The sequence below is a fragment of the Cydia fagiglandana genome, chromosome 24, assembly GCF_963556715.1.
Source record: "Cydia fagiglandana chromosome 24, ilCydFagi1.1, whole genome shotgun sequence".
Taxonomy (NCBI): domain Eukaryota; kingdom Metazoa; phylum Arthropoda; class Insecta; order Lepidoptera; family Tortricidae; genus Cydia; species Cydia fagiglandana.
In genome coordinates this window covers 6286304-6312266 of record NC_085955.1, presented here as the reverse complement: position 1 = coordinate 6312266, position 25963 = coordinate 6286304, and the positions used below count along the sequence as shown (strand labels likewise).

Genomic DNA, 25963 nt, shown 5'->3' with positions numbered 1-25963 from the left:
TCGATCGTTTTTTGATGAAAATCTACTGAAAAACACCCCACTTATAGGCTGGCATTATTTATTCACAAAACTAAATTTTACCCCCGTGGCGTCAGTGGCACGGCAAATGGATGCGCCGTTTGGCGTTTACAAGGATATTAACTCGTTAAAGTGTATTCAATATTTGTTTATTACATAATTTAGTTCCGGTTCAGTAAGTTTCGTGTGTCCTAGGCGTTACGAGGCGAATATGGAAACACCACTTGTTGTCTCCATCTTCGCGCCACACCACTCGGTGTTTCCTACAGTGTAGTCCCAGAGTTAGCAACGCATTGTGAATGTTACGTCTCCACGTAGCATCTGGTGAACTTCTACTTTACCTTCTCCTTGGAATATTTAGAACATGCAATGGAAAATGTTGTGAATTTGTATTATAATATTCAATAGTTAACCATATCTATAAACATATTCGGAAGCGACTGTGTAATCTTTTACACAGTCGCTTCCTACAAACCTTTAGTCCAGGAGTGTTAGAGCCTGTTTTCCATTGCGGCTTGCCAGTTATGAAGACAAATGAGAACAGGACTATTGAAACTATTCAAAACTGTACCTGTACAGTGTACCTATTCGAAATGTTGTTAAGAACAATATACTATATTGATTTTAAGCGTATTTTCTTTCTATATTTATCTAAAATTATTTTAACTCTTAATGCAAATTAAATTGTGATGCTTCAGTATTATTCTATGACTTCATATCCTTAAGCCTTTTCATCTGTGCTTATATGTACTACGTATGATGTTATGATATGATGATTGATTATTGTAACTTTTGTTATAAAATAAATAGGACTAAATTATTGACCTGGAGTTTCTTGTCGGTTCTTTATGGAGCCTACAAAATTTTCATGCCGCCTGTAATGAAATATAGATTTATTCATGAAAATATTCAGAATAAATTTTCCATCATTCGTTTCTATGGAAAAGCCACCTTGAAAGGAACCTCTTGCAAGAGTGATAGAGAGGTTAGATAACAAAATTTCAATTTTCTTATTTCGTGGTAGACCCTCCGATTGTGGCAGTGGCCCCCTACGCAGTTACGCGTAATATTCCCTATTGAATTGTGTACATTTTAATAGGCCTTTGGGAAACAGAGCAGGATGATAAATAAGAACACTAAACCGCTTTTATTACAGTAACTTTAATTGTTTAAAAACAATATTTATAATAAGCATTTATACATAACACATACGTTAGTTAACTACAGCTTATTTAAAATACAAATAAAGCTACATTTCATACAATAAAGGCCTGTGCACACCGACTGCGTGTGCGTGACGTGCGGGTGCGTTAAAATGTTGGAGCCGCACACGTCACGCAAACGGTGTGCCGTCTCTCATAAGGATCTGTATACTACGACGCGCACGTGCACGTCTACGCACACGCATCCGGTGTGCACAGGCCTTAAATGTGATCAAAGACGTGTGTAGTGCAAAATGTAATAATTATACTTACATTTTATATAGAATTATAACATTTTATTCGCACTATGAATCACATCGGTGCGATTACCTTACAAGCTACGACATTGTATTTGATGACAATGGAAAGCACAATCGGCTATAAATACGTATTTATAAAAAGAAGACTTTTAAGTACAATATTTGTTTTTTACTATTATTAAAGAAAACCACAAAAGCTACATCAAGATTTAGATATTGAACATTAATAGGACATCAATTCAGATTCTTACATTGACAACTATTAAAATTGATAGTTTTTGCATGTTAATCGTGGTTTTATATGTATCATTCCTAACATACATTGATGTGTTTAAATTGTATCCATGTTTATATACCTATATACTTAACAAAAGTGAATTCCTAATAGGTATTGGAGCGCCATCCAGGTAAATATGAAAATAGTTTTTATAGATACTCATGAGTAACGCTAGATAGCGCCACACTACATTAAGAATTGTTAGCGATCCTACCAACGTATAATCGACTAAATACCTTAATATTTATCATTATTTAACTACAAATTACTTACTGTTAAGGTCCGCTAAATGGTAGATCACTGTACAAGCCATCTAAAAACGAATTGTAAGACAATATTCTACCGATGTCTTTCTGCTAACTTTTTTTTATGCATAGTCAATTAGTCACCAGTGCAACACTTTATGATTCACGGTGACCAAAATGCAAAGAGTACTTAATGTATATTTAAGATTCTTTCATGATAAGGAACAATATTATTGTTTTCAAGAAAACTTTATTCCATGATTACTATATTTACCTATATACTTATATATCAAAATGATTTAAGAGGCGTTGGCAGAAACAATGATTTACAATTATATTAACCGAAATATGTATACTTCCTTACGTAATTATCCCAAACACACATAAACGGGGCGCGATAGTGATTAAATATCGTCAAAATGTGCGCGCTTGATACTTATGAAAGTTTAATAACAAACGTTGTTAATTATACTGATATACACACCGCTCCACCATTCGTCAAGTACAAAACTGATCTTCTATTTCTAATTCATACACTGCGAGAGAAAAGGTCGATAGTGGGATGCTTGTACCCGATTAGCAGCATGCGCGCGATTAGTCGTGCTAGCCCCGCTATGGGTTGAAAGGTGCTTCTTCAATGCATACCGCACTGCGAATGCCTTGCCACAAATGTGGCACGAGAAAGGTTTCATTCCCGTGTGACTCAATAAATGTATTTTTAATGTGGATATCAACGCAAACGACTTTTTGCAAACATGACAGACGTGAGGCCTTTCTCTGAAGTGAACCGATTTTAAATGAACGTTCAAAGCACATTTATATGAAAACTGTTTATTACAAATTCTGCATGCGTGCGGTTTTTGTCCAGTGTGTATTATCATGTGGTTTTTCAAAGTGGCTTTCAATCCAAATTGTTTCCGACATATTTCACAGGAGTATTCTTTCTCACCCGTATGTATTTTCTTATGAGCTTTCAAGCTACTTTTTTCTGTAAATCGTTTGTCGCATATATCACAAGCGTGTGGTTTCACTCCCGTGTGACCCTTGAGATGGCGAGCCAAATAGCTTTTTTGTCTAAATCGCCTTCCACATATCTCGCAACAGAAACTTTCCTCTCTAGAGCAATTTGGTAGATTGATAGCATCTGTGTGAGTGAGTAAATGTTTCTCTAAATTCCGTTTTAAAGTGAATTGTTTCGCGCATACTTCACACGTAAGGGATTTTTTCTGGCCGCGCGTTTCCGAGTGAAAGCGCCTATGTTTCTGTAGGGTATACTTGAATGCGAATGTCTTTTGACAAATTTCACAAGAAAAAGGTTTTTCGCCCCTGTGAAAGCACATATGGGAATCTAAAGTAGTCTGAAGTGCAAATTGTTTTTTACATATTTCACAGGCATGAGGTTTTTCTCCAGTATGTGTCCGAATATGGCGAACCAAGGCAGATTTTAGTGTGAATTTCTTTTCACATACATCGCAGTTGAAGGGATATTGCCTGTTTTGACTGTGAATTTGAACGTGAACTTTTAAGTGACCCTTATGCCTAAATTTCTTTTGGCAAACATCACAAGTGTGTGGTTTCTCACCAGCGTGTATCATCATATGTGATTTCAAACCATTACCACTGTAGTATATTTTTTGGCACAATTCACACTGGTAGATTTTTCTGTTTTCGTCGTCATCCTTAAACCTCTCAGCGTTTTTGTTCGGAGCATTTATGTCATCACGTCTTCCTCTGTAGATATTGTGTTCCTCTAACTCATGTTCCTTCAACTGTGAATCCTCTGTAAACTTCTTGTCGCATACTTCACAAGTAAACTGATCATCCGTTATCTCCTCCGTAACCTTGTGAATCTCCATATGATTCTCTAAATCGATTTTTTCAGTAAACCACTGACAACAAAATTTGCATGTGTTAATTTTTTTGGCGGGTACTGGAATTTTATGTTTCGCATGTATAGCGAACATATGCCTCGTGAGACTCTCTTCCTGGTCAAATGTCTTGCGGCATTTCTTGCATTTGTACTCAGCCTTGTCACTTGGCTCCGAATCGCTAGAATCATTTTCGGATTCAGGGTCAGAAGCCGCGGCGGGAGTAGGCGCGTCAAACAATAGCTCTGAAAAAAAGTTATGGTGTAGGTAGTTTATTTTTTAAATTTTGTTGCTCAGTTTTAATTATAAGTGTATAAGTGGTCGATATCGGTAATTTAATTAGCATAGAGGCATATGGCTCCATGCATGCGTGTAGTTTAGTCCCCAGAATTAGCAATGCATTTACTGTTGAGATCGCATAAAGTCACTTACCGTATGAAAATCTTTACATGAAGAACTAAAAAAAAGTTTGAATTTAGGAAATGTATTATATTCATGATTATATTTGGTAAAACATATATTTTATTTTACCTTAAAAAGAATAAAAAATTAATACGTTCATGGTGCTGTTTGTTTAACCGCCTTAGGTGGCTAGCACGTAGCTAATATACCTGTTATTGATGTTCGAACGGCCGCATAATATGTATTATTCTCATATTACCAACGCGAGGTTACAACGTTTGTTTAAATAGTTCAAATAAACTTTTTTAATACATGTTTTTGTTTATGTGCAACAATACCACAGAAACACAAACTATGTCAGTTTGGGGTTAGGTATAATTTAATTAAGCAACTGTTTTAACTACAACATATTTTATAAAAAAAACTTATTTACTAAATGATATCTGTACTGTACATACCTTATGAACTAAACAACAATATGACTATCGATTTAGTATATACAGGGTGTTTGGTCCTCGTTTGCCAAATTAAAACAGAAGATAGGTTGAGTCATTTGCTATCTTCTCAGGCCTAGAAACTTTTAATTTGGCGCATTTTTTTTTCACTTCTATGCCAGTTTTTCGTAAATTTCAAATTTTTACTTGCGTAATAGTAAAAAAAAAAATGGCCAATTTTGTTTTTCTAGGCATGAGAAGATAGCAAATGACTCAACCTATCTGCCGTTTTAATTTGGCAAACGATGTACCAAACACCCTGTAGACTGTTTTTGAGACTAATACCAATCTATAATATATGATAATATATACTATTATTTTACGACTGTTCAGAGAAATGTAACTAGTTACAAAACTTTGAAGAGTCTAAAATCGACAACAAGTCATTAGCAGCTTATTATATTTCAATAAAGAGTCGCAGTTACGTATGCCATCGATCTCTAATTAATCTAACAGGGATAGTAGTACAAGTATACTTAATTTGTCCCCGCCATGCGAGAAATAATACATTGAAATTCTAATTCATGTGCGTCATAAATGGGCGATACTGTGGCATGCTACTTAGTGTACTTGTCCCACCGCTATGGGTTGACAGATGCTTTTTCAATGCATATTTCACTGCGAACGCCTTGCCACAAACTTGACACGAAAAAGGCTTCACACCAGTATGACTCGACATATGAATTTTTAATGTAGATATCAACGCAAACGATTTTTTGCAAATGTGACAAGTGTGAGGTCTTTCTCTAAAATGAATTGCCTTTATGTGAACGTTCAAAGCACATTTATAGGAAAATTGTTTATTACATATTCTGCATGCGTGCGGCTTTTGTCCTGTATGTACAATCATATGGTTTTTTAAAGTGGCCTTTAAACTGAATCTTTTTCGACATATTTCGCAACAGTAAGGTTTGTCACCGCTGTGCACTTTCTTATGAGCTCTTAAGTTACCTTTATGGGTAAAGCGTTTGTCACATAAGTCGCAAGCATATGGTTTCAACCCACTGTGACCTTTTAGGTGTCGCGCTAAGTAACTTTTTTGCCGGAATCTTCTCCCACAAATTTCACAGCAGAAACTTTCTTCTTGACTATCTGGCATATCGATATTGGTATGAGACAATAAATGCTTGTCTAAAGTACCTTTCAGAGTGAATTGCTTTTGGCATACTTCACACTGATGTGGTTTTTGTCCTGTATGAAATCGCTGATGGGAAATCAAAGTGTACCTAAATGCAAAAGATTTTTTACAAATTTCACAAGAAAAAGGTTTTTCTCCTCTGTGATAGCGTAAATGGGCGTTTAAAGTACACTTAAGTGCAAATTTCTTTCTACAAATGTCACAGGAATAAGGTTTTTCTCCCGTGTGTGACCGCAAATGGCCAGTCAAAGCAGATTTAAGGGAAAATCTCTTTCCGCATATCTCACAAGAGAATGGATATTCCCGATTCTCATTATGGATTTGAATATGATACTTTAAGTGACTTTTATGCCTGAACGTTTTCTGGCATACTTGACACACGTGTGGTCTTTCGCCCGTGTGTACCATCATATGCGATTTTAAACCGTTGCTACTTCTAAAACGCTTATCGCACAATTCACATGGGTAGATTGTTCTTGGTTTGTGTTCTTCGCACATCTTACACGATGAATCATCCTTTTTCTTTTTTTTGCTAGAATTAGGAACCGTGCTATCTTCAAAGTCATCATGCTCTTCTCCTGTCGACAGTCTTCTATAAACCGCGTGGTCTAACTCATGCTCCTTCAAGTGAGATTCTTCTGCAAACTGTTTGTCACATATATCGCAAGAGAACTGACCGTCAATGATCTCATTGGGTGATACCTTATGAACCTCCATGTGTTTTTTCAAATCGCTCTTTTCTTCAAACCATTGACAACAGAATTTGCAGGTATGTATTATTTTAGTAGGAACTGGAAATTCGTGTTTCGCATGGACTGCAAACGTATGCCTCTTAAGGCTTTCTTCATTGTCGAATGTTTTGCGACAAGTCTGACACTTATGTGGCGCCTCATCGAGTTCCGACTCAGATAGAATGTCCACGCAAGGTGTCGCTGCGGTGAATAATAGCCCTGAAAAAACGTTATTGTGTACTCTTCGACATTAGCCGCTTCGTTGTCTCCACGGATTTAAAACAAATAACAAATGGAGGCATAAGTTCAAAATATAGCCTCAGAGTTAGCAACGCATTTTCTATTGAGATAGCACATGCCCATTTACCATGTGTTTGGCATGAACAACCAATAGAGTTTAGTTTTAATAAAATATTTAACTTCTATTTTCAAGTTCAAATTTATTTGACATACAAAAACTTTTGTATTTCGTTTTCAGTGTGCGACATTCCGCAAAAATGTGATACTTTTTAATCATCATTTTACGGTTGTTGGTATAACGGGAACTTAAACAAGACGTAAATGGTTCTTTTAAACATTTGTATACCTTTAGGCGGATATCTTTACACCAGCATTATCGAGTTTTACTTTTAGTTGCTGCTTATGCAGTTCATTTATGTTTTATGGTATCTTTCAACAATAAGAAACGAAGTGTTGCCTAACGGAAAAGCGTGCGATTTTTATCGGAGGTTGCGAAATCAGACCCCGGGTCGTAACAAGGTCAATTTTTCAGATTACGTTGCCAAAAGAGCAGGCTCTCTAGGCAAGTCGTGGCAAAAAACCGTGACCAACTTTCTTTACAATGGTGAACATGAGAAGGAAAAATAAGTACTAGCTTCACTGAAAAAAGACCCGCAAAGGAAAATTAGTATTACTGTAGGTAGTTGCGTAAGTTTAAAAGCCAGTTTAAAAAATACAGTATGATTCTCTGCTTATGCTCAAATGACAACCATCGCCCAGAATATTCTGCATTCAGGTCAAGTAAGTGACAACATAACAAGTAATACAATGTCACATTTATAGTAAAAATACTTTAGTGAACTATATCTCACCCTAAAAGCAAGATCTAATTTCTGGCCCACAACAATATTACAATATTTCGACTTATTTAGAGGGAAGATATCGCGTATAATCAATTTAAAATTCATCCCGACGTTTCGAACGCTTTACAGAGTTCGGGGCCAACAGGTGACCCCTGACCCAAACGCTGTAAAGAACCTATGGAATGTATTTTAAATTTACGCGATATAATCCGTCTAATAAATTTTATTTCATGAATAACTATCGCGGTAACCGAAGACAATATTACATAATCTGACTTCTAAAGCGAAACATTTCAAAGTTATTATCTTATTATCAATTTATAATTTTACTATATAAATTTGTTGACGATACGAATTAACAAAACATCAAATGCTACATCATGGTTCTATCTGTTGACACTTATTATGCCTGCAGCATCGTACACCGCGAGAAATGTCATATCCTCTAATTCATACAGTGCGGGAGCGGATGATATTGTGTCGCGCGGGTTGGAACCTGGCGGCTAGTTGAGGTAGCCCCGCCGCTATGGGTTAATAAATGCTTCTTTAACGCGTATTTCACTGCGAAGGCCTTGCCGCATACATGGCACGAAAAAGGTTTTACCCCAGTGTGACTTAACATGTGTATTTTTAATGTAGATATTAATGCAAATGCCCTTTTGCACATGTGACAAACATGAGGCTTTTCTCTGTAATGTATTGCTTTTATATGCACGTTCAAAGCACATTTATAAGAAAATTGCTTATTACATATCTTGCATGCGTGTGGTTTTTGTCCAGTGTGCGTAATCATATGGTTCTTGCAACTGGCTTTTGATCCGAATCTTTTACGACATATTTCGCATGAGTAAGATTTTTCACCCGTGTGCACCATCTTATGTGCTCTTAAATTACCTTGTTGGGTAAATCGTTTATTGCATATGTCACACGCATAAGGTTTCACTCCTGTGTGTGATCTTAAGTGTCGTGCCAAATAGCTTTTTTGCCGGAATCGTCTTCCACATACTTCGCAACAGAAACTTTCTTCCGGTTGGTCCGGTAGGTCGAGGACATCTGCATGAGAATATAAATGCTTGTTTAGTGTAGTTTTTAAAGTGAATTGCTTCTGGCAGACATCACACGAATAAGGTTTTTTTCCTGTATGAAAAATCATATGATTATTTAAAGTAGACCGAAATGCAAATGGTTTATTACAGATTTCACAGGAATAAGGTTTTTCTCCCGTATGTATCCGCATGTGAAGCTTTAATGAATATTTTTGCGCGAACCGTTTTTTACACACACCACATGTAAATTGAAATTGCCTATTCTCATTGTGTATTTGAAGGTGGGCTTTTAAGTGACTTGAATGCCTAAATTTCTTCTGACATACGTCGCACGTGTGTGGTTTTTCACCGCTGTGTACCATCTTGTGCCATTTTAAACCGTTGCTAGTTTTGAAACGTTTTTCACATAATTCACACATGTGATTTTTTTCGTCCGTATGAACTAACTCATGTTTCTTTAAATGAGCTTTCTCCGCAAACTGTTTATCACATACTTTGCAAGTCAACTCATCGTCACTTGACTCGTCGGATGTAACCTTGTGAATCTCCATATGTGCATTCAAATCACTTAATTCTGTGAACCATTGACAGCAAACTTCGCAAGTATGAATACTACTGGTTGAAGGTGGTACTATATTCATATCGTTTATCACCACCTTGGACTGTAACTCATGTTTAGCGTGAATAGCAAACGTATGCCGGTTGAGGCTCTCTTCAGTGTCAAATGTTTTTCGGCATGTCTGGCACTTGTATGGCGGCCCACTATGCTCGGGCTCAGCCCGACCCTCCGCGGAGGCTGTCGCCGCGCAGTACTCGCGCTCTGAAAAAGTTATTGTTGTACTTACTCCTCACCGTTAGCCGCATTCACGTTTCGTTGTGTGTAAAACAGAAGATGTAATTTTAGTATTACATTTTAGTCCCAAGAGTTAGCAACGCATTTACGATTGAGATTACACAATGTCTACTTAGCACGTAGCATTTTGTGTCTAATTTGCTTCCCACATAGATTGAAAATAACTAACGTTCGCGTACTAAAAGTCCACTGGCTGATGCTTAAAAATACAATTACTCATATATTTTTGCTGCTTTTTCTGATTACGTTTTTATTCAGTACTAGTTCTGTGCACAAGATTATATTTTCTTATTGATAATTAATAACTAAAAAATAAGTTGTGAATTTTTGTCTCTCATATAAGTCATATACGATGCATATTTGCTTTGAACGTTGCCCTTAAACGAAGTAAATGCCACTATTTCAGATACATGTATAACGAGATTAATTACTACTTTTCATTCGTACAAATTAAAATAAATTATTAGTTATATGTTTATTAGCTTTATTACAATTATCCCCATTTGAAAAAAATTGCTGTATTGAAATTTGGAGTAACTGCCTATGAATTTATTGTTTTAATAAAACTAGATTCGCTTACTACGTTCTCAATTCTTTTACGATTTCAATCTTCTCAACGTTATTTATACAAGAAGACGCCACCAATAATGGTTATTTTATAAATTGATCAAGATGTAGCAGAAAAATAAGAATTTTTAAAATACGTTATAAAAACCAAGACCCTTGTGCATTGTGAAGATGGTCGATACGGTAAACATTATAGGGTTTCGCCTCAGAGGTTGAAATATAAAGAAAAGGATAAAATTAATATTTTATTTATCAAAAACACATAATGAATCGTAGGATACAATATATATTTAAGCACAGTTTGACTATTGATTCATATATTTAAATAATACAGATTGTCTATATACAATACGGTGGTACGACCAACATTAGCCACTTATTTTAAATATCAACTTCGGTACAACATTCGGTATGTTTAGTACACAGCGTCTTAGATCGCGCCACAGTAATAAAATAATAATTGGGAACTGGTGGTGTATGCCTTAGATATTACGAGTAGATTAGTTTTTTTTATTCATAAACAAATACCTGGGAATCCACGAGTTATGGTTAAGTTGGTTGGAATTCCTATGTATATGTAATACATTTATTTTCCGTGATTAATGATTAAGAGTGAAATTGGAAATATAAAAAGTTTAATTTACACCTACTTACTATAACACAAAAAATTGCACTTAGGGCTACGTCTAAATACAACGTAGGCACGTTATAATAAATCTTACTGAAGTGTAACACTTTAGTCTACATTTTTATCTGTATTTAAAATAAAACAGTTATTCTGTTCAATGTTTATATGTCTGCACTATTTATTTCACATTTATGATCTTTTGAACACGTAAACCACGAGATATATTGCAAGAACGTTTACTAACTAAATAACATATTGGCAAAGCTAGAATATTGAAGTATGTATGCATTTATTAGGAACGATATGTTCTTGGTAATTAGTAAAGATAACGCGTTTTACTATAAAAAATCAGATTTGAAACTTCAGTGATGTCAGATGTTACTTTTTAACAACGTTTGACGATTGTTTCACTGAGAGCTTCATCGCCGTATAGCCTCGAACATAGCCCTCATGTATTGGAGAGTACTAACGTAAGACAATCCTCTATTTTAATATTCCTTTATCTTGGAACTAGGCACATCTATATATTTTATATTTATCAGTTTTGATATTGTTTGCGAGCTACATCGCCGTCTGCCTCGAATGTCAGGAAAACCGACTATAACTTTCTAATTTGGGCAGTGCGACATAGAAGGGTGATAGAGGTTCGAGCGACTTGGGAACGGGCGGCTGGTTGTGGTAGCACCACCGCTATGAGTTAATAAGTGCTTCTTTAATCCATATTTTACTGTAAACGCTTTGCCACATACGTGACATGAGAACGGTCTCTCCCCAGTGTGGCTCAATATATGTTTCTTTAATGTAGATATCAATGCAAATGCTCTTTTGCATATGTGGCACACATGTGGTTTTTCTCTGAAATGAATTGCTTTTATATGAACGTTCAAAGCACACTTATATGAAAATTGTTTATTACATATCTTGCAGGCGTGTGGTTTTTGTCCAGTGTGTATGATCATGTGATTTTTGCAATTAGCTTTTGTCCCGAATCGCTTACGACATATTTCGCAAGTGTACGATTTTTCGCCAGTGTGTGTTTTCTTATGAGCTATCAAGTTACCTTTTTGAGTAAATCGTCTGTTGCATATGTCGCAAGCATATGGCTTCACTCCCATGTGAGCCCTTAGATGTCTAGCCAAATAACTTTTCTGTCTAAATCGTTTTCCACACATTTCGCAACAGTAACTTTCTTCAGGTTGGTTTGGTATATCGATAACATCTGCGTGAGAGAGTAAATGCTTATTCAAAAGGCTTTTTACAGAAAATTGTTTTTGGCATACTTCACACGTGTACGGTTTTTCTCCGGTGTGAAAACGCTTATGTGCATTTAAAGTAGATCTAAATGCAAATGGTTTACTGCAGATTTCGCAGGAATACGGTTTCTCTCCCGTATGTATCCGCATATGAAGCTTTAAAGACGACTTCTGTGCAAATCTTTTCTTGCATACTGCACAAGAGAAATGAAATTCCCTATTGACATTGTGAATTTCAAGATGTGCTGTCAAGTGGCTTTTGTGCCTAAATCTCTTCTGGCATACTTCACATGAATGCGGTTTTTCACCGCTATGTACCATCTTATGCATTTTTAAACCGTTACTTGTTGTGAAACTTTTCTCGCACAAATCACATGAGAATTTTTTTTCCACACCGTGTCCAAGCTCGTGTTTTCTCAAGTGATCCTTATCAGTGAATTCTTTTTCGCATATATCGCAAGTTAACCGGTCATCGTCCGAGTCATTGGATGCCACCTTGTGAATCTCCATATGTGTAGTTAAATCAGTTTCTTCAGTAAACCATTGACAACAGTAATCGCATGTATGAATCTTGTTCGCAGTAGGAGGTTCTAGAGTGATGTCATGTACTGCTCCTTTGGACTGTAGTTCGTGTTTTGCATGGATAGCAAACGTATGCCTTGTGAGACTCTCTTCTTGTTCAAATGTTTTCCGACATGTCTGACACTTGTACGGTGGGCCACTGCGTTCGGACTCGGACCGACGCTCGGTGGAGGCTCTCGATGCGCCACCTTCGCGCTCTGAAAAACAGTTATCATGTACTCTGAGGCCTCTTCAAAGTGTTTTAGTAGTCGGTTTAAAACAGTCGATTATATTCTATCACACGGGCAGTCATTGCATTTTTATCCCCAGAGTTGGCAACGCATTTGAGATTGCTCATGTCCACTTATCATATAGTGAGATTGTGCTCGATTGCCTTTTTTGTAGAAATAACAAAAACCTTTTTAAGAAATGAATATGTTGCATGTTTTGCATACGCATATTAGTTTTGATTACCTCTTGTATTTTCCTGGCACTTGTTATTGTAATTCTTATAATTATATTATGTTTGGCTTTAAGCCCATGGTTGGTAAATATACATATATTCCGTATTTAAAAATACAGCTTACGGGTTTACATGTTTTTAAAACTATTAAAATGCATGGTTTATGTACTTAATACTTTATTGCCAACAACATAACATACATTGCATTTGAGTGGTTACATTGATAACAGTAAAAAACAACGAAAATCTCTTTATTTTCCTATTTAAGATATTATACCAGACGAGAAGAAAGCTTTAATCAAGCACACAGGGTGTAAATAAAAAACAAATCTAGGTTCAATGTTGGAACGTCTTCACACACATTTGAAATTAAATTGTAGTAATTAAAACCTTCTATGTATCTGATCCGTCATAAAAGTACTGTTTTAGCAAAAATGTTGTTTATGCCCAGTGTGTGTTCAGTGTATGAAGGTTTATGAGTTTCTTCAAGGGAGCTGTATCTACAATTCACGACGTATTTCGCTACTTTCTAGTATGTATACGTTTATGGACTATTATGGCACGTTTTTTTGTAAATCTTTTGTTACATATATCACAAGAATAGGGCTTGAATCCAATGTATCTATTTTTATGTGTCTCTGCATTAGTTGGATGACTTCGTAAGTGTGGTTTTTCTCTGTGCAAGCGCATATGTGTATTCAAGGAAGACTTACGAGCAAATCGTTTCTTACATAAATCACATGAATATCCTTCGCTCGTATGAGTGCAGCGCACGTGAGCATCCAGGGTAGATTTACGTGCAAAGCGACTCTTGCACTTGTCACAAGAGTAAGGTTTGTCCCCAGTGTGTTGATGCATATGGTTCTTGAGGTGACATTTTTGTGCAAACTTTTTTTTGCAGATCTCACAGGAAAAATTATACGTCCTATTACTCATGTGAGTTTTTCTATGAAAATTTAAGTGATTTGCAGTCTTAAATCGCTTGCGACATACTTCACATTTGTGTGGTCTCTCATCCGTATGGCAACGCATGTGAAATTTTAATAGAGAATTACTTTTAAACGTTTTTTTGCACACATTGCACGATATTGCGGTGTGCTTCTTCAAATCGTATTCCTTAGTAAATTTCTCTTCAGATACTTCGCAACTCAAAGTCTTCGGCAGTGCCTTATGTATCTTCATATGTTTAACCAAATCTGATTCAAGTGTAAACCATTGACAACAAACATTGCAAGTGTGAATGTTTTTCGTAGGAACTGTGTAATCAAAAACGTTGGCTTCATCTTTACATTGAAATTCATGTTTGGCGTGGACAGCGAAATTATGTCTCGCTAGACTCTCTTTATGTTCAAATACTTTAAGACACGTCGTACAGTTGTACGGCGGCATATCTTCATCGGTCTCAAGCTCAACCAACACCGTGTCCGCCGAGGCTATCACTTCGGTGTAAAATAGATCTGAAAAAAATAATACGGTGTATGGTACCTACTCTTAAATGTATGGCCGCATAGTGGATTTTGTGGGTTAAACCAGCCGGCGCAAGCCTAGCGTCCAAAGAGTTGACAATTCATTTGTACTTTACGAATAACTGATTGTCTTGGGGGTCAAAGGGACACAAATAGTTATATTTCACTATATTGTCAATCGATAATTCCCCGTATGACGTATCAAACGAGTGGTTTTGTTTAAACTGTTTTTTGGAATATCATTTTGACCTCGCATGATTTGATGACCGTTTATTTAAGACACTTTTTGATCGTTTTGACAACAGAATTTACATTTCTTTTTTTTAGGCCTCTTAATTTATCCTTAAAATGAACTGCAAACATTTGTCTCACGAGACATAACTTATTGACAAGCCTGAGATTCTTACGTATTATTGCACACGGTTTCAGAGCAATATGTTTCGGGATCGGATGCTTCTCGGCAGTACAATAGTCCTGGAAGAAAAAACGGATACGTAATATACTTACTGTTCAAAACAGATGATTTGATTTGAACGTAACAGCAACGCATTTGCAACCTTGAGAATACTTAAACCCACTTACCATCGAGTCATGAGTGCCTTGGTTCCTCCAAATCACATAATGATCAAATGTTTTTAAGTGAATTGTGCAAATTAATAAGCAAAATATACGTATTTACTAATTTGATGACGCTGCCAAATGCATTAAAACACTGACTTTTGGCGGCAGACCGAAAATGATATGGCTCTATGAAGCAGCAGTAAAAACATGCACTACTCCTAAATAAGTGGCGGGAGAGACAGAGAGACCCGAAGATACACAGGAGGACATATAATGAATGAAGACCCTTTCATTATACTAAACAAAAAAGTTTCATAATACACTTACCTCTTCTTTCATGCATAGCTTCATTGTATCCTTGATTATGATTTTTTTTTTAATTTGCTAGCACTTAACGATTTTAACAGAAAACTCCCGTCGAACATAAATTGGGTGTCCGCCATACTACTACGTTTTTAAACATTTTTCTCGCCTCGTCCACACAACAAAGATAACAATTTTTCAGACAGAATTCACTCCTGGCAACTGGCATCCTACACAATTTACACAAAGTCTTCCTTACCTACCTACCAAAGACCTCTTCGTTCATCATACATTCCTTTGTAGAATACCAAAAAATATGTATATAATACTCTCTGTTACAATTTGTAACAGTTACAGTATCCTTGTTCTTGCCTGCCTGTTATTTTGTGTGTATATATGTTTCGAAGTCGCATAAACCTCAGTATTTCGCAACGTATTGCTGTGTGGTTATATTCTTTATTCAGGTAAGTAGAAGTACAAGTTTACAGCTCCAGCCAAGGCACTTATACTGTTAATAGGTACATATGTTGTCAGGGTATACTTAAGGTTATGTAGTAGTAGTAGTAGGCATGGTTCGCGGAAGACGAAAGAACCACAAACTGCTTAAATCGATCATTAAGTCCGTTTTCAAACACAATTTTACAATAATCAATCAACATCCTTTTTACTGAAAACCAATACTACTTCAGCTGTCAAGACGTCAAAATTCTACTTCGTATTAAACAAATTTAAAGCTACGAGACTAGATCTTTGATGTATAAATATTGTAACGATTGCTCTGGGGTGGCAGAACACCGGGAACAACACTTAAATGATATCAACTTAGGCTGTTATCGTCATACTCATACTAGCTGTCAAACTGCAGGGAATTTACTTACAAGGAAGGGTACCCAACTGTCCGACTCCGATTTGATTTAATTTGATATATGTTATAGAGTAGTCTAAAATAACGGACACGTATTTTTTTTAGCTGCCCAAACCATAGAAATTAGAAGGTTTGGTCAATTTTCAGTACTTTGAAGGCCATTTTCTCCAGGTTGAGTTTGGGCAGCTAAAAAAAAATACGTGTCCGTTATTTTAGACTACTCTATAACATATATCAAAATAAATCAAATCGGAGTCGGACAGTTGGGTACCCTTCCTTGTTAGTATGTTTCTGTACTTTATTCAATAAAATGCAGAAACTACGATAAACACTGACATAAGGTAAGGCGGTAATATACTTGTGAACTTTTAAAATATTGAAATACTCTGTGCAGTTTGTACTGCCAGCATCGAATTGGTATTGATGATCAACGTAGCTAATTATATCGTAACACATCCTTATTTCTATGGCAACAAAGGGATGTTACGATATACTGACCGTCACTCTATTGGTATGCACGTATATACTGACTGCATACGGGGAAATATTTCATAGCGCCGCAGACGTCGATCCAGCGCGTAAGGAATACGCGAGAAACATAATGAAATAATTATACGTCTATGCGTAATGGTGTAAGTCATTGCATCTTCTCCTATGCTTCGCCCAGATCCCAACCGAACACATCCAATGTAGAAAAATATTAAAATGTACCTGTTATAAAATATAACTGCTTTAAAAGAATTACGAATAATATAACCAATTATGTAAATTATAAGTTCAATCAGTGTATGCGTGTAGCCCTTGGTTAACATAAAATATGTAACGTTATCGCAATAACGTTATTCTCGTGATTAACTATTCAACCACATCAAATAACACAACAATTATAAAACCGTAGATATATATACCAAATTAAATTACCTACACATTAACGTTATTATGTAAACGATATAGTATATCGTTATAACTCGTTGTGTTTTAGCGCTACGCGCTGTCATCGTGTACGCGAAGACGTCCAGTAGCGTACCAGCGACTGAAGAAATATGACAAAATTACTCGCATGGTCGTTGTGTCCACCATTATTACCGTTATGAAGTACACAAATTACCGGAACCGAATGACTCGCTTAGTCGGTCGAGTTCACCATCGGACAGAATCGTGATTATCACTATATTTACATTACCGTTTTGTAACGTTATTAAAAACCGTTATGAAATATACCAATGTTTAGTACGAAGGATAACGTTATCATAACGATATTTTAATAACGTTATCAAGGCTTGCATGGAACTATGCAATCTCAAGATTTCACATGCATTGCCAACTCTGAGGACTGAACACGGTATGCTTCTATACTAAAATGTCACCGGCTGTCATACCACACCAGAACAAAACACTAATACTTGTTTGGTGACAACAAAGGTATCTAGAATAAATTATTATACCCCGATTTGTAATTATATTTCAAAAAATGTACCAATTTGATATCAATTTCGCCTAAAATTAAAAAAATTCGAAAAAAAAAGTATCAACTGCTATAATAAATCTTAGAATTTGTACCAAAAAACAAGAAAGATGACGTTTCAGGCAAAATATACCACGCTATCGGTTATCAATATGCTATTCCATTATTATTTATATAACAACCAACAGCAAACTTACTTGAAAGGTAGGTACTAATATAATGATATCATATTGCAATAGTTCGTCACAACCAATAATAAAACTGGATGGTGTTTAGCAAAAATGTGTCAACCCACATTAATTACGCAATAAGATGTCAACTCAAAAAATTGACGCTTAAAGTTGACATTTTATTGCAAAATGAATGTGGGTTGACACATTTTTGCTAAACATCATCCAACTATGCGCGGACAAACCCCCTTATTCATAAAACCCCGCAACCTCTTACAAACCTCTGTTAAATTTTGTCTCTTTCTTCTGACACACAGAAATGTCAAAATGAAGAATAGGGATTATTTTATTAACGGTTTATTAAACGTGACAGACGATTAAAAATAAACAAAATGAGCTAGACATCGATTGATTTATGGTATATTTTTTGGAATCATATGACGAATCAGGGTATTGTTTTATTTTGGGTACAATGTAAGCAAGTACTAATAGTTTAAAATGTCATTTAGTTATAAATAACGTATCAAAATTGTGTTATAACTAATGTCCCCGATAAAATACGATTAAGATTTTTATATTACCCGTTTCCAGGTAACTTCTTCATAATCTTTAAAAAATATTTATGCAACAAATAAAAATATCATATATTAAGAACTAAAGGGCCCACTGATTACCAGTCCGCCGGACGATATCGGCCTGTCAGTTACGGGGCCCACTGATTAACAGTCCGCCGGACGGTATCGGCCTGTCAGTTGTTCGGAACTGTCAAAATTTTGTTCTAACTGACAGGTCGATACCATCGCCGGACTGTTCATCAGTGGGCCCCTTTCGACGAAAAATTTGACTGGCCGAGATCGTCCAGCGAACTGGTAATCTGTGGGCCCTTGAATATAATACTTTGCACAAGTAAGATTTGAAAAAGAAGTAGTTTCTAAATTCGCCAATCTCTACTGACTTACGCTATTATCACACTGATGGGAATTCACATCCGATGTGAAAACAGTTTTAAAGTGACTCTTCAATAACGATATTCGTTGTGCGTTCGTGTTTCAGAGTTTCAAATGTTCAGTTGATGGAAGAGATTTTCTTAATAGCCCATAATTTTAATATCATCATTCAGTACTTAGTAAGTACCAGTTGATCAGCCTGACACTTCGTATTTTTTTAAACAGACATTTTATGTACCAGAGACCAAAAAATAGTAGTCTAATTTTCTATTAACAAGCCGCGTTTCGTTATAGATGGCGTTACGCAGCGAAATAGGGCACACTTACCTCTGTTCTGTTTGAGTCTCGTTATGTCAATCAAAGATAAGGGAAAGTCCGTTTGTAGCCAGTATACAGTCAAAGATATATTGATTGCACTAGATGAGTACAGTCAAAAACAATTTAGAGTTTCGAATTTGACAGGTACACGAGATAGCGCTATGCGACTCAGAACATTACGCGGTGGGTCTGTTTCTCAAAAAATTACGTTTGTCACCTCAGTGACCACTAAATCAAACGGCGCAATGCAGGGCTGCCCTGTTTCGATAGTCATGGCACGATTTTTTTTAGTCGTTACCTCTCTAACTCTTAACTCTTTCTGTTGAAATATTTATTCTGATCGAAAATTCGCCGTCACACCATCTATACCGACGAGAAACGTGTCATCGTACGAACACTAGATACTTTTTAAGTTTTTAATATTGTCTGGTCTCGGATTGTACCCAAAATAAAAGTGTGCCGGTTAAATTGAGCGCCTAACTAGATCCTATCCTCGTTAACTCTACCTTTGTGCCGTATTCAACCAAAAGGATACTTATGGTAGGTTGTTGAACACTAATATTAAAAAAATCTAACTGGCGAACAACCGACATCTTGGTACCTTTTGCTTGTTGACGACACTTTTGTATTATATTTAGTACTTACTTGACACCAAATCGCCATCGCTCTCAGCCTTGAATTCCTTTTTCGGGTCTTGACCTATAACAAATAGATGAATTAGTTTATGTTATGGACAGTCACTCGGTCAGTACCCCTAGTGTAAGGCATTTGTCCCACCAAGAGCGAGTAAGCGATTAACTATCGGCGATTTTCTCGCCCAAGAAACGAACAAAAGATTAGGATCCTGTGTTAGTAAAAGAGACACATATATTAATAGTTCATCGCTGGCCGTTCACAATGCCGGCGAGAACACTCGCTCTACTAGTTTGTCGCCGCGCTAAGATAAAACTAGCTCAGCAGTACTCGCTCGGCGATGCTCGCTTCGTAGTTTGAACAAGTCTGCGACGTCTGCGTGTTCGGCTACGCTGCACCGCCCGAGCGAGTGACGCGCGAGTAATAGCCCGCACTCGAACACTCGCCTATAACCGAGCGACAAAACTATTGAAGCTAACACTCGCTTCTCGCCGCTCGCCCACTCGTTTCTAGTTTATCGTTCTACTCGCTTATCGCTCAACGTCGGCGGTGGGACAAGTGCCTAAATTTCGTTCGATAGCGCGTACGTATGACGTACGCGTTTGCGTTAAGTGTCATTTTGAATGGGATTTTGAGTTTTCAAAACGTCCCGCCTTACGCGCTGTTTAAAAAATTTCCAAATGACATACAAAAATAGACATAACGCAAACGCGAATGCTCGTCATGCTATCGAATGAAATTTACACTAGGGATAGGGATTCAGTAGTTCGAAAATTTTAAAGTTTTCGAATTGTGGTTTGAAATGGCGGCGGCATCCTCAAGCCAACAAAAAAAAAAAACAAATTTTGGTCAAAAATCAACTACAAAGTCGAATAATGGACTACTATAGTAGTATCTACACTCTGAGATGACTCTGAGAAGATCGTCTTATAGAAAAGGTTTTTTTTCTGGACCACATGGATTTAGATGTAAAGCTTTGGAAATAGGCATGATACTAAAGAACAATTATAGTATAGTACACAATTGTATTTTTAATCGTAGGGTTTTACGTTTTTATAAGAATTTATGAACGAATTTTTTTTTTTAATTTAAAAATAATTGTATGTAATGCAGAAGTATTATAAAAAACTGGACAAGTGCGACTCGACCTCGCCCACCGAGGGTTTCGTACTTTTAAGTATTTGTTGTTATAGCGGCCACAGAAATACATTGCGGTACTGGTCATGAGACACAGCCTGGTGACAAACAGACGGACAGGGGAGTCTCGGTAATAGGGTCCCGTTTTTACCCTTTGGGTACGGAACCCTAAAAAAGATTTAATATAATTAATCTAAAGTTATAGTTTTCCCCTAATTCTCAAATTCTTATCAACTGCTATTATATTGCACATAACTGTAGCCTCGCTCTGCATTTTCTATCGCGTTGTATCCATCCATGGGGGAGCTGCGAGGAATCGGATGGATTACTCCCCGCCGCTACTTTCCGACATCTACGCAAAAACATTACCATCTTAGTGAAGATGGTGACTAAGTGACCATGTGAGTGGCGACTAAGTAGTGACTTAGGTTGTTGGCAGTCCTCAACTGTGCGTTCCTCAGGAAAATTCATCGTGCAGCTGAACTGTAGAGTGAAGTGTCGCCCGTGGTATTTTCGAACTCATACGACCTTCAAACATTCCAGAAAAAAGTGTACTTCCACCTTAAACAGGTGTCTATGAGCCTGTGGTGGATATAATACATTCGGTAGAGACACACTAAAAGAGAACTAAAGGACGTCGAACTCAAAGATGTCTTTCTGTTCTGCAGGAAAACAAGAAGACTTGAGGAGAATAGTGTGGGAATGCCGCCGGGACAGTAACCTGAAGCTCCAACTCCAGGGAACTGGGCTGAATGAAAGCGACAAGCGATCGACAGCCCGCCTGCTTCCGGCCGGGCGTCCCTACACTACATCTACATCTACATGAGCCTGTGGTGGATTGACATCGATCCCAGTGCGCCCTCAAGAACGGAAAAGAAGGCGAAACGCCGGAGTGGGTTTTGTGGGTAGGGCCAAATTCTCCCCCTCCCCCTCTTGCCAAAAGAGGGATAACTAGCGGCGAGTCCCACACACGGTGCGTAAATACATTTCCACTCAAAAGAGTGTCTATGACGGTAATTGCTTACCTTCCCGCAGTTAGTCTGCTTGTTTGCCTCCTACCTCTTAAAAAAAAGATAGAACGGGAATGTACTCACGTATCAGAGGCTCGGCGCTGATGGGATCTTCTTCGACAATCTCCACCTTAACGATGGCTGGCTTTTTATCTGAAACAATTAAAAATGACAATACAATTGAAATTGAAAATGGCTTAATATTGTATCTGATTAGAAATAAAATAGGTTTTAGTGTGAAGAGACAGATAGACAGTTACTGTCTTATTTTATAATATTAGTTGTAATTGTATTAGCCTTTATTTCGTGCATTTCTTTACACTTTCATTGTTTTTCAATTTAATATATTTACTTGCACATCGCGTGTGCGGTAAAGGCCTCCCCGACGTTTTCCCATTCCTTTCTATTCCGTGCTCTTCTCCACCAGTATCTGTCGTAGCGTATTTCGTAGCTCATCCCTCCATCTTGAATTAGATTTTTCTTGTTTTCTCGGTGTCTATTGGTCCACCGGTTATCTGTTGTACGACATATATGGCCAGCCCAGGCCAATTTACTCTTTTTTATTGCATGTATTACATCTTTTACCCCAGTTTTCTCTCTTAAAACTTTTCTGAATATTAGTAGGGACATCATAAATAAATAAATAAATTAAATAGTATGGAGGAGGCCTGCATCAAAGGACGAGTTGAAGTTAAAGTTGTTAAAATTATTATAAATCATAAAATCATCTCATTTATTCGTGATAAACTATATCACACTATACCTCGTTTTTTTTAGCATTAGAAAAAAGGTAAACAATCTTGATGTGTCTTTTAATTGAAAAACACATTTTAAAAATAAGTTACGGCAAATATGTAACAATTATGAATCTAATACGATCATTTATATTCTTCTGCTTTCATAAGTAATAGTTTTTGATTTTTAAAAATCGTTTTTTAATTAAAAGACATGTCAAGATCGCTTACCTTCTTGCAAGTCCTTTCTAATGCTAAAAAAACGAACTATAGTAAAGAACAACAAAGAGTTTACCACGAAATGGTACCGCCTCAGCATAAATGCTAACCCAAAAGTTAGCGCTGACACCTCTGGAGTTGCAGGCGTCCATAGGCTACGGTGACTGCTTACCATCAGGCGGGCCGTATGCTTGTTTGCCACCGATGTGGTATATAAAAAAAAAAATCTTCCGGCGAGCCCATTTGTGGGTCACAAGCGCAGCTGTATTATTATATGCTATGTACTTCAAATTTCAATAATACAGGCTATTTACAATTAAATACCTTTCTCAGCCAGCGCTCGCTCCAGCAGCGACTTGAGGTCAATCTGGCTCTGCTGCACCTGATTCTTGAAGTCGTTGGCGTCCCGCAGGCGGTTCACGCACACCTCGCAGATGCCGCACTCGTCGTTGCCCAGGTTTAGCTGCAGTACAAACAAGAGTATGTTGTCAAGAGTATGTCCTTCTGTTCTGCAGGAAAACAAGAAGATTTGAGGAGAATGGTGAGGGAACGCCGCCGGGACAGTAGCCTGCAGCTCCGACTCCAGGGAACCGGGCTGAATTAACGCGACACGCGATCGACAGCCCGCCTGCTTCCGGCCGGGCGTCCCTACACTACATCTACATCTACAAGAGTATGTTTGTAGTGTTTTCACTTTGTTTGATCCAATACCAGATGTTCTTTGTAAGCAAAAAGTATGTTTTATATGTATTTTTCCATTTAACTAGTGTTTGTTGTTCTAAAGGTGTTAATACAAAACTATAATATACATATTATTGTGCTCTTATAGTAATAAGATATTGTGATATTGAATAAATCCCACAAATTAAGTAATTATTCAGATTTTCTAATTTTTTTAACAGGTGACCATACTAATTTAATAAATTTAATTGTACTTAATTAGAATATAATTTTAATTTAAGTTAGTCTAAGGTTTTGCATGCCATATTGTGGTAGACCATACATGCATGTACACAATAGCTACAATACCTATAATACCCCAATGACATGTAACCATGAGAACTGTGTATGTTCAAGCAAAATAAATAAATTGAGATTGATTTGAAATTGAAATAAATTTTGCTAATACCCAAGTTATTTAATTTGGAGTTCAATAGAAATGGCAAATAATTGAAATAATGTAAATAAACCAATTTACCTTCAATACCTCATAATCACACTATTTAAGGGCTACCATGATTTTATCTACTGTTTATATACTTAAATCTTCTATTTAAATCAATTTACGTAAATACTTCTTCGTAAATATATTCTTTGTGACCTGGGTTCCGACAGAAAATCATTGCTTTGCTCGAAAGAGAGAAGCGTATCACTGAGCCATGACCCTTTTGTCCTGGTGCAACGCACACAGTTTGTACCTACCTACTATTATAAAATTTTACTTTTGTACCTACTCATTTCTATGCTATTTTCTTTGTTAGTGTAATAATTATTGTTTTTTTTTCTGTTATGATGTGTGTAAATTTATATTGTGTGTCTTAATTTGCAGCTGTCAAATAAATGACTTATCTATCTATCTATCATTAAAATATAATCATCATCATCTGGGGAGGCCTTTGCCCAGCAGTGGGACACACACATAGGCTAATAAAAAAAATGAATAATATATCAATAAAAGCAATATTTTGAAAATGGTAGGTTATATGTTAAATGCTAAGATAATGTATGACATTTATTTCGGTTTATATTAAAGAATAATTTGTTTATTTCAAACTACTTTTGCAAGTGACTTGATGTGAATTTTTGAAGTATGTATTTTTACTTGGATAAATTGGATGCCTACTTTTAATAGTTGTCACAGAAGTTTAAGTGATTTAGTAATGTTTTATTAAGTAGGATTAAGTTCTGGTTATATTATTAAGTAGGATTAAGTTCTGGTTATAAATACTTTAAAAAATGTATAATTATTATTTGTATTCAGATAGAAGTTCTGTTACTTTTAAGAGTTGTCACAGTAGTTTAAGTGTTTTGGTAACGTTTGATTACATATAATTAAAAGTTTTAGTTATAAATACTTTTATACCAAGTATAATTATTATTTGTATTCAGATAGAAGTTCTGTTAATAAACATACAACGAAACAAGTAAAATTTGTATTTTTTAGATACCAAAAGAGCATATGATTATCCACAATAGTAAAAGAAATTGATCATATTAATATTTTATAATTACTATATTTATATACCTATTGGCTTTGATCCAGATTTTGGATATTAGTATGAAAACTTAATATCGTTAACCTCTGGAAGCCCTTTAAAGTACTCTAGTCTTAAGTGGAGACGTAAAAATCGCAAAATAAATAGATGAATAAAGCAAAATTAGGTCAATGTTAACAAAGTGAGCCTTAGATTTGTTTCTACTATAACTATCATGTAATAAAATAAAACATTTACACGTATGTCGAAGCACTGTTTGAGCATTTCCCAATAGACTTCAGTTTTCCCAACAGACTCGTACATCGTCTTGAGACCCTTGTCCGGAGGGCGTCGCAGACAGCAGCGACAATTATGTAGGGCCTCCATGGCCTGTACAGCGATGTCAGTCATGATGGCGGTCACTTCACAACTATAACACGAATTTACAATATACTGCGACTAAAAAAGCATAACTTGAATCGTAATATCATTTCAAGTAATCTAAGAATCCATCTTTGCGACTTGATACCGTTCACTGACAGCGTTCAAAATGGCGTCGGACGCGAGGGGAGCGTTCGAATCTCTAGCAATAAATAATTATGACGTTCCGTTCTTCCGTTCTTCTAACCGGTTTTGTAGAAACATCTGGATTTTCAAGAAATTCTAAACCGGCAATATTGTAGCACTTGACATGCGCTTAGCCAATAGTGTGAGGCCTTTTAGCCAATATTGCCAGACTAGAAAAACATAAAAAAAATTAGAATAATTTGCTGTGGCAAATGTAGGACAATGAATAGGATTCCAAACAAAACTTGACAAAACCTTGGCTAAAATATCGATAAACTTTCTATG

At 36.4% G+C, this 25963-nt stretch overlaps 1 protein-coding gene across 5 annotated transcripts in view; it reads right to left on the bottom strand.

The window, feature by feature from the left end:
* Positions 1-25690, bottom strand: part of LOC134676170 (gastrula zinc finger protein XlCGF26.1-like) — a 29424-nt gene extending 3734 nt beyond the window's left edge. Inside the window, exons 1-5 of one of the 5 annotated variants that reach the window (XM_063534471.1) lie at positions 25370-25690; positions 23241-23379; positions 22048-22116; positions 19829-19882; positions 1161-4115 (exon numbers count right to left, since the gene is read on the bottom strand). In XM_063534471.1, coding sequence (XP_063390541.1) covers positions 2527-4115; positions 19829-19882; positions 22048-22116; positions 23241-23379; positions 25370-25522 — 2004 coding nt within the window. In that variant the 5' untranslated portion in view covers positions 25523-25690 and the 3' untranslated portion in view covers positions 1161-2526. Of the gene's footprint in view, positions 1-1160; positions 6855-8149; positions 9584-10415; positions 12844-19828; positions 19883-22047; positions 22117-23240; positions 23380-25369 lie in introns of those variants that run through there. The other 4 variants (XM_063534473.1, XM_063534475.1, XM_063534474.1 and 1 more) reach the window with 4 other exon arrangements.
* Between the last annotated feature and the right edge of the window lie 273 nt (positions 25691-25963).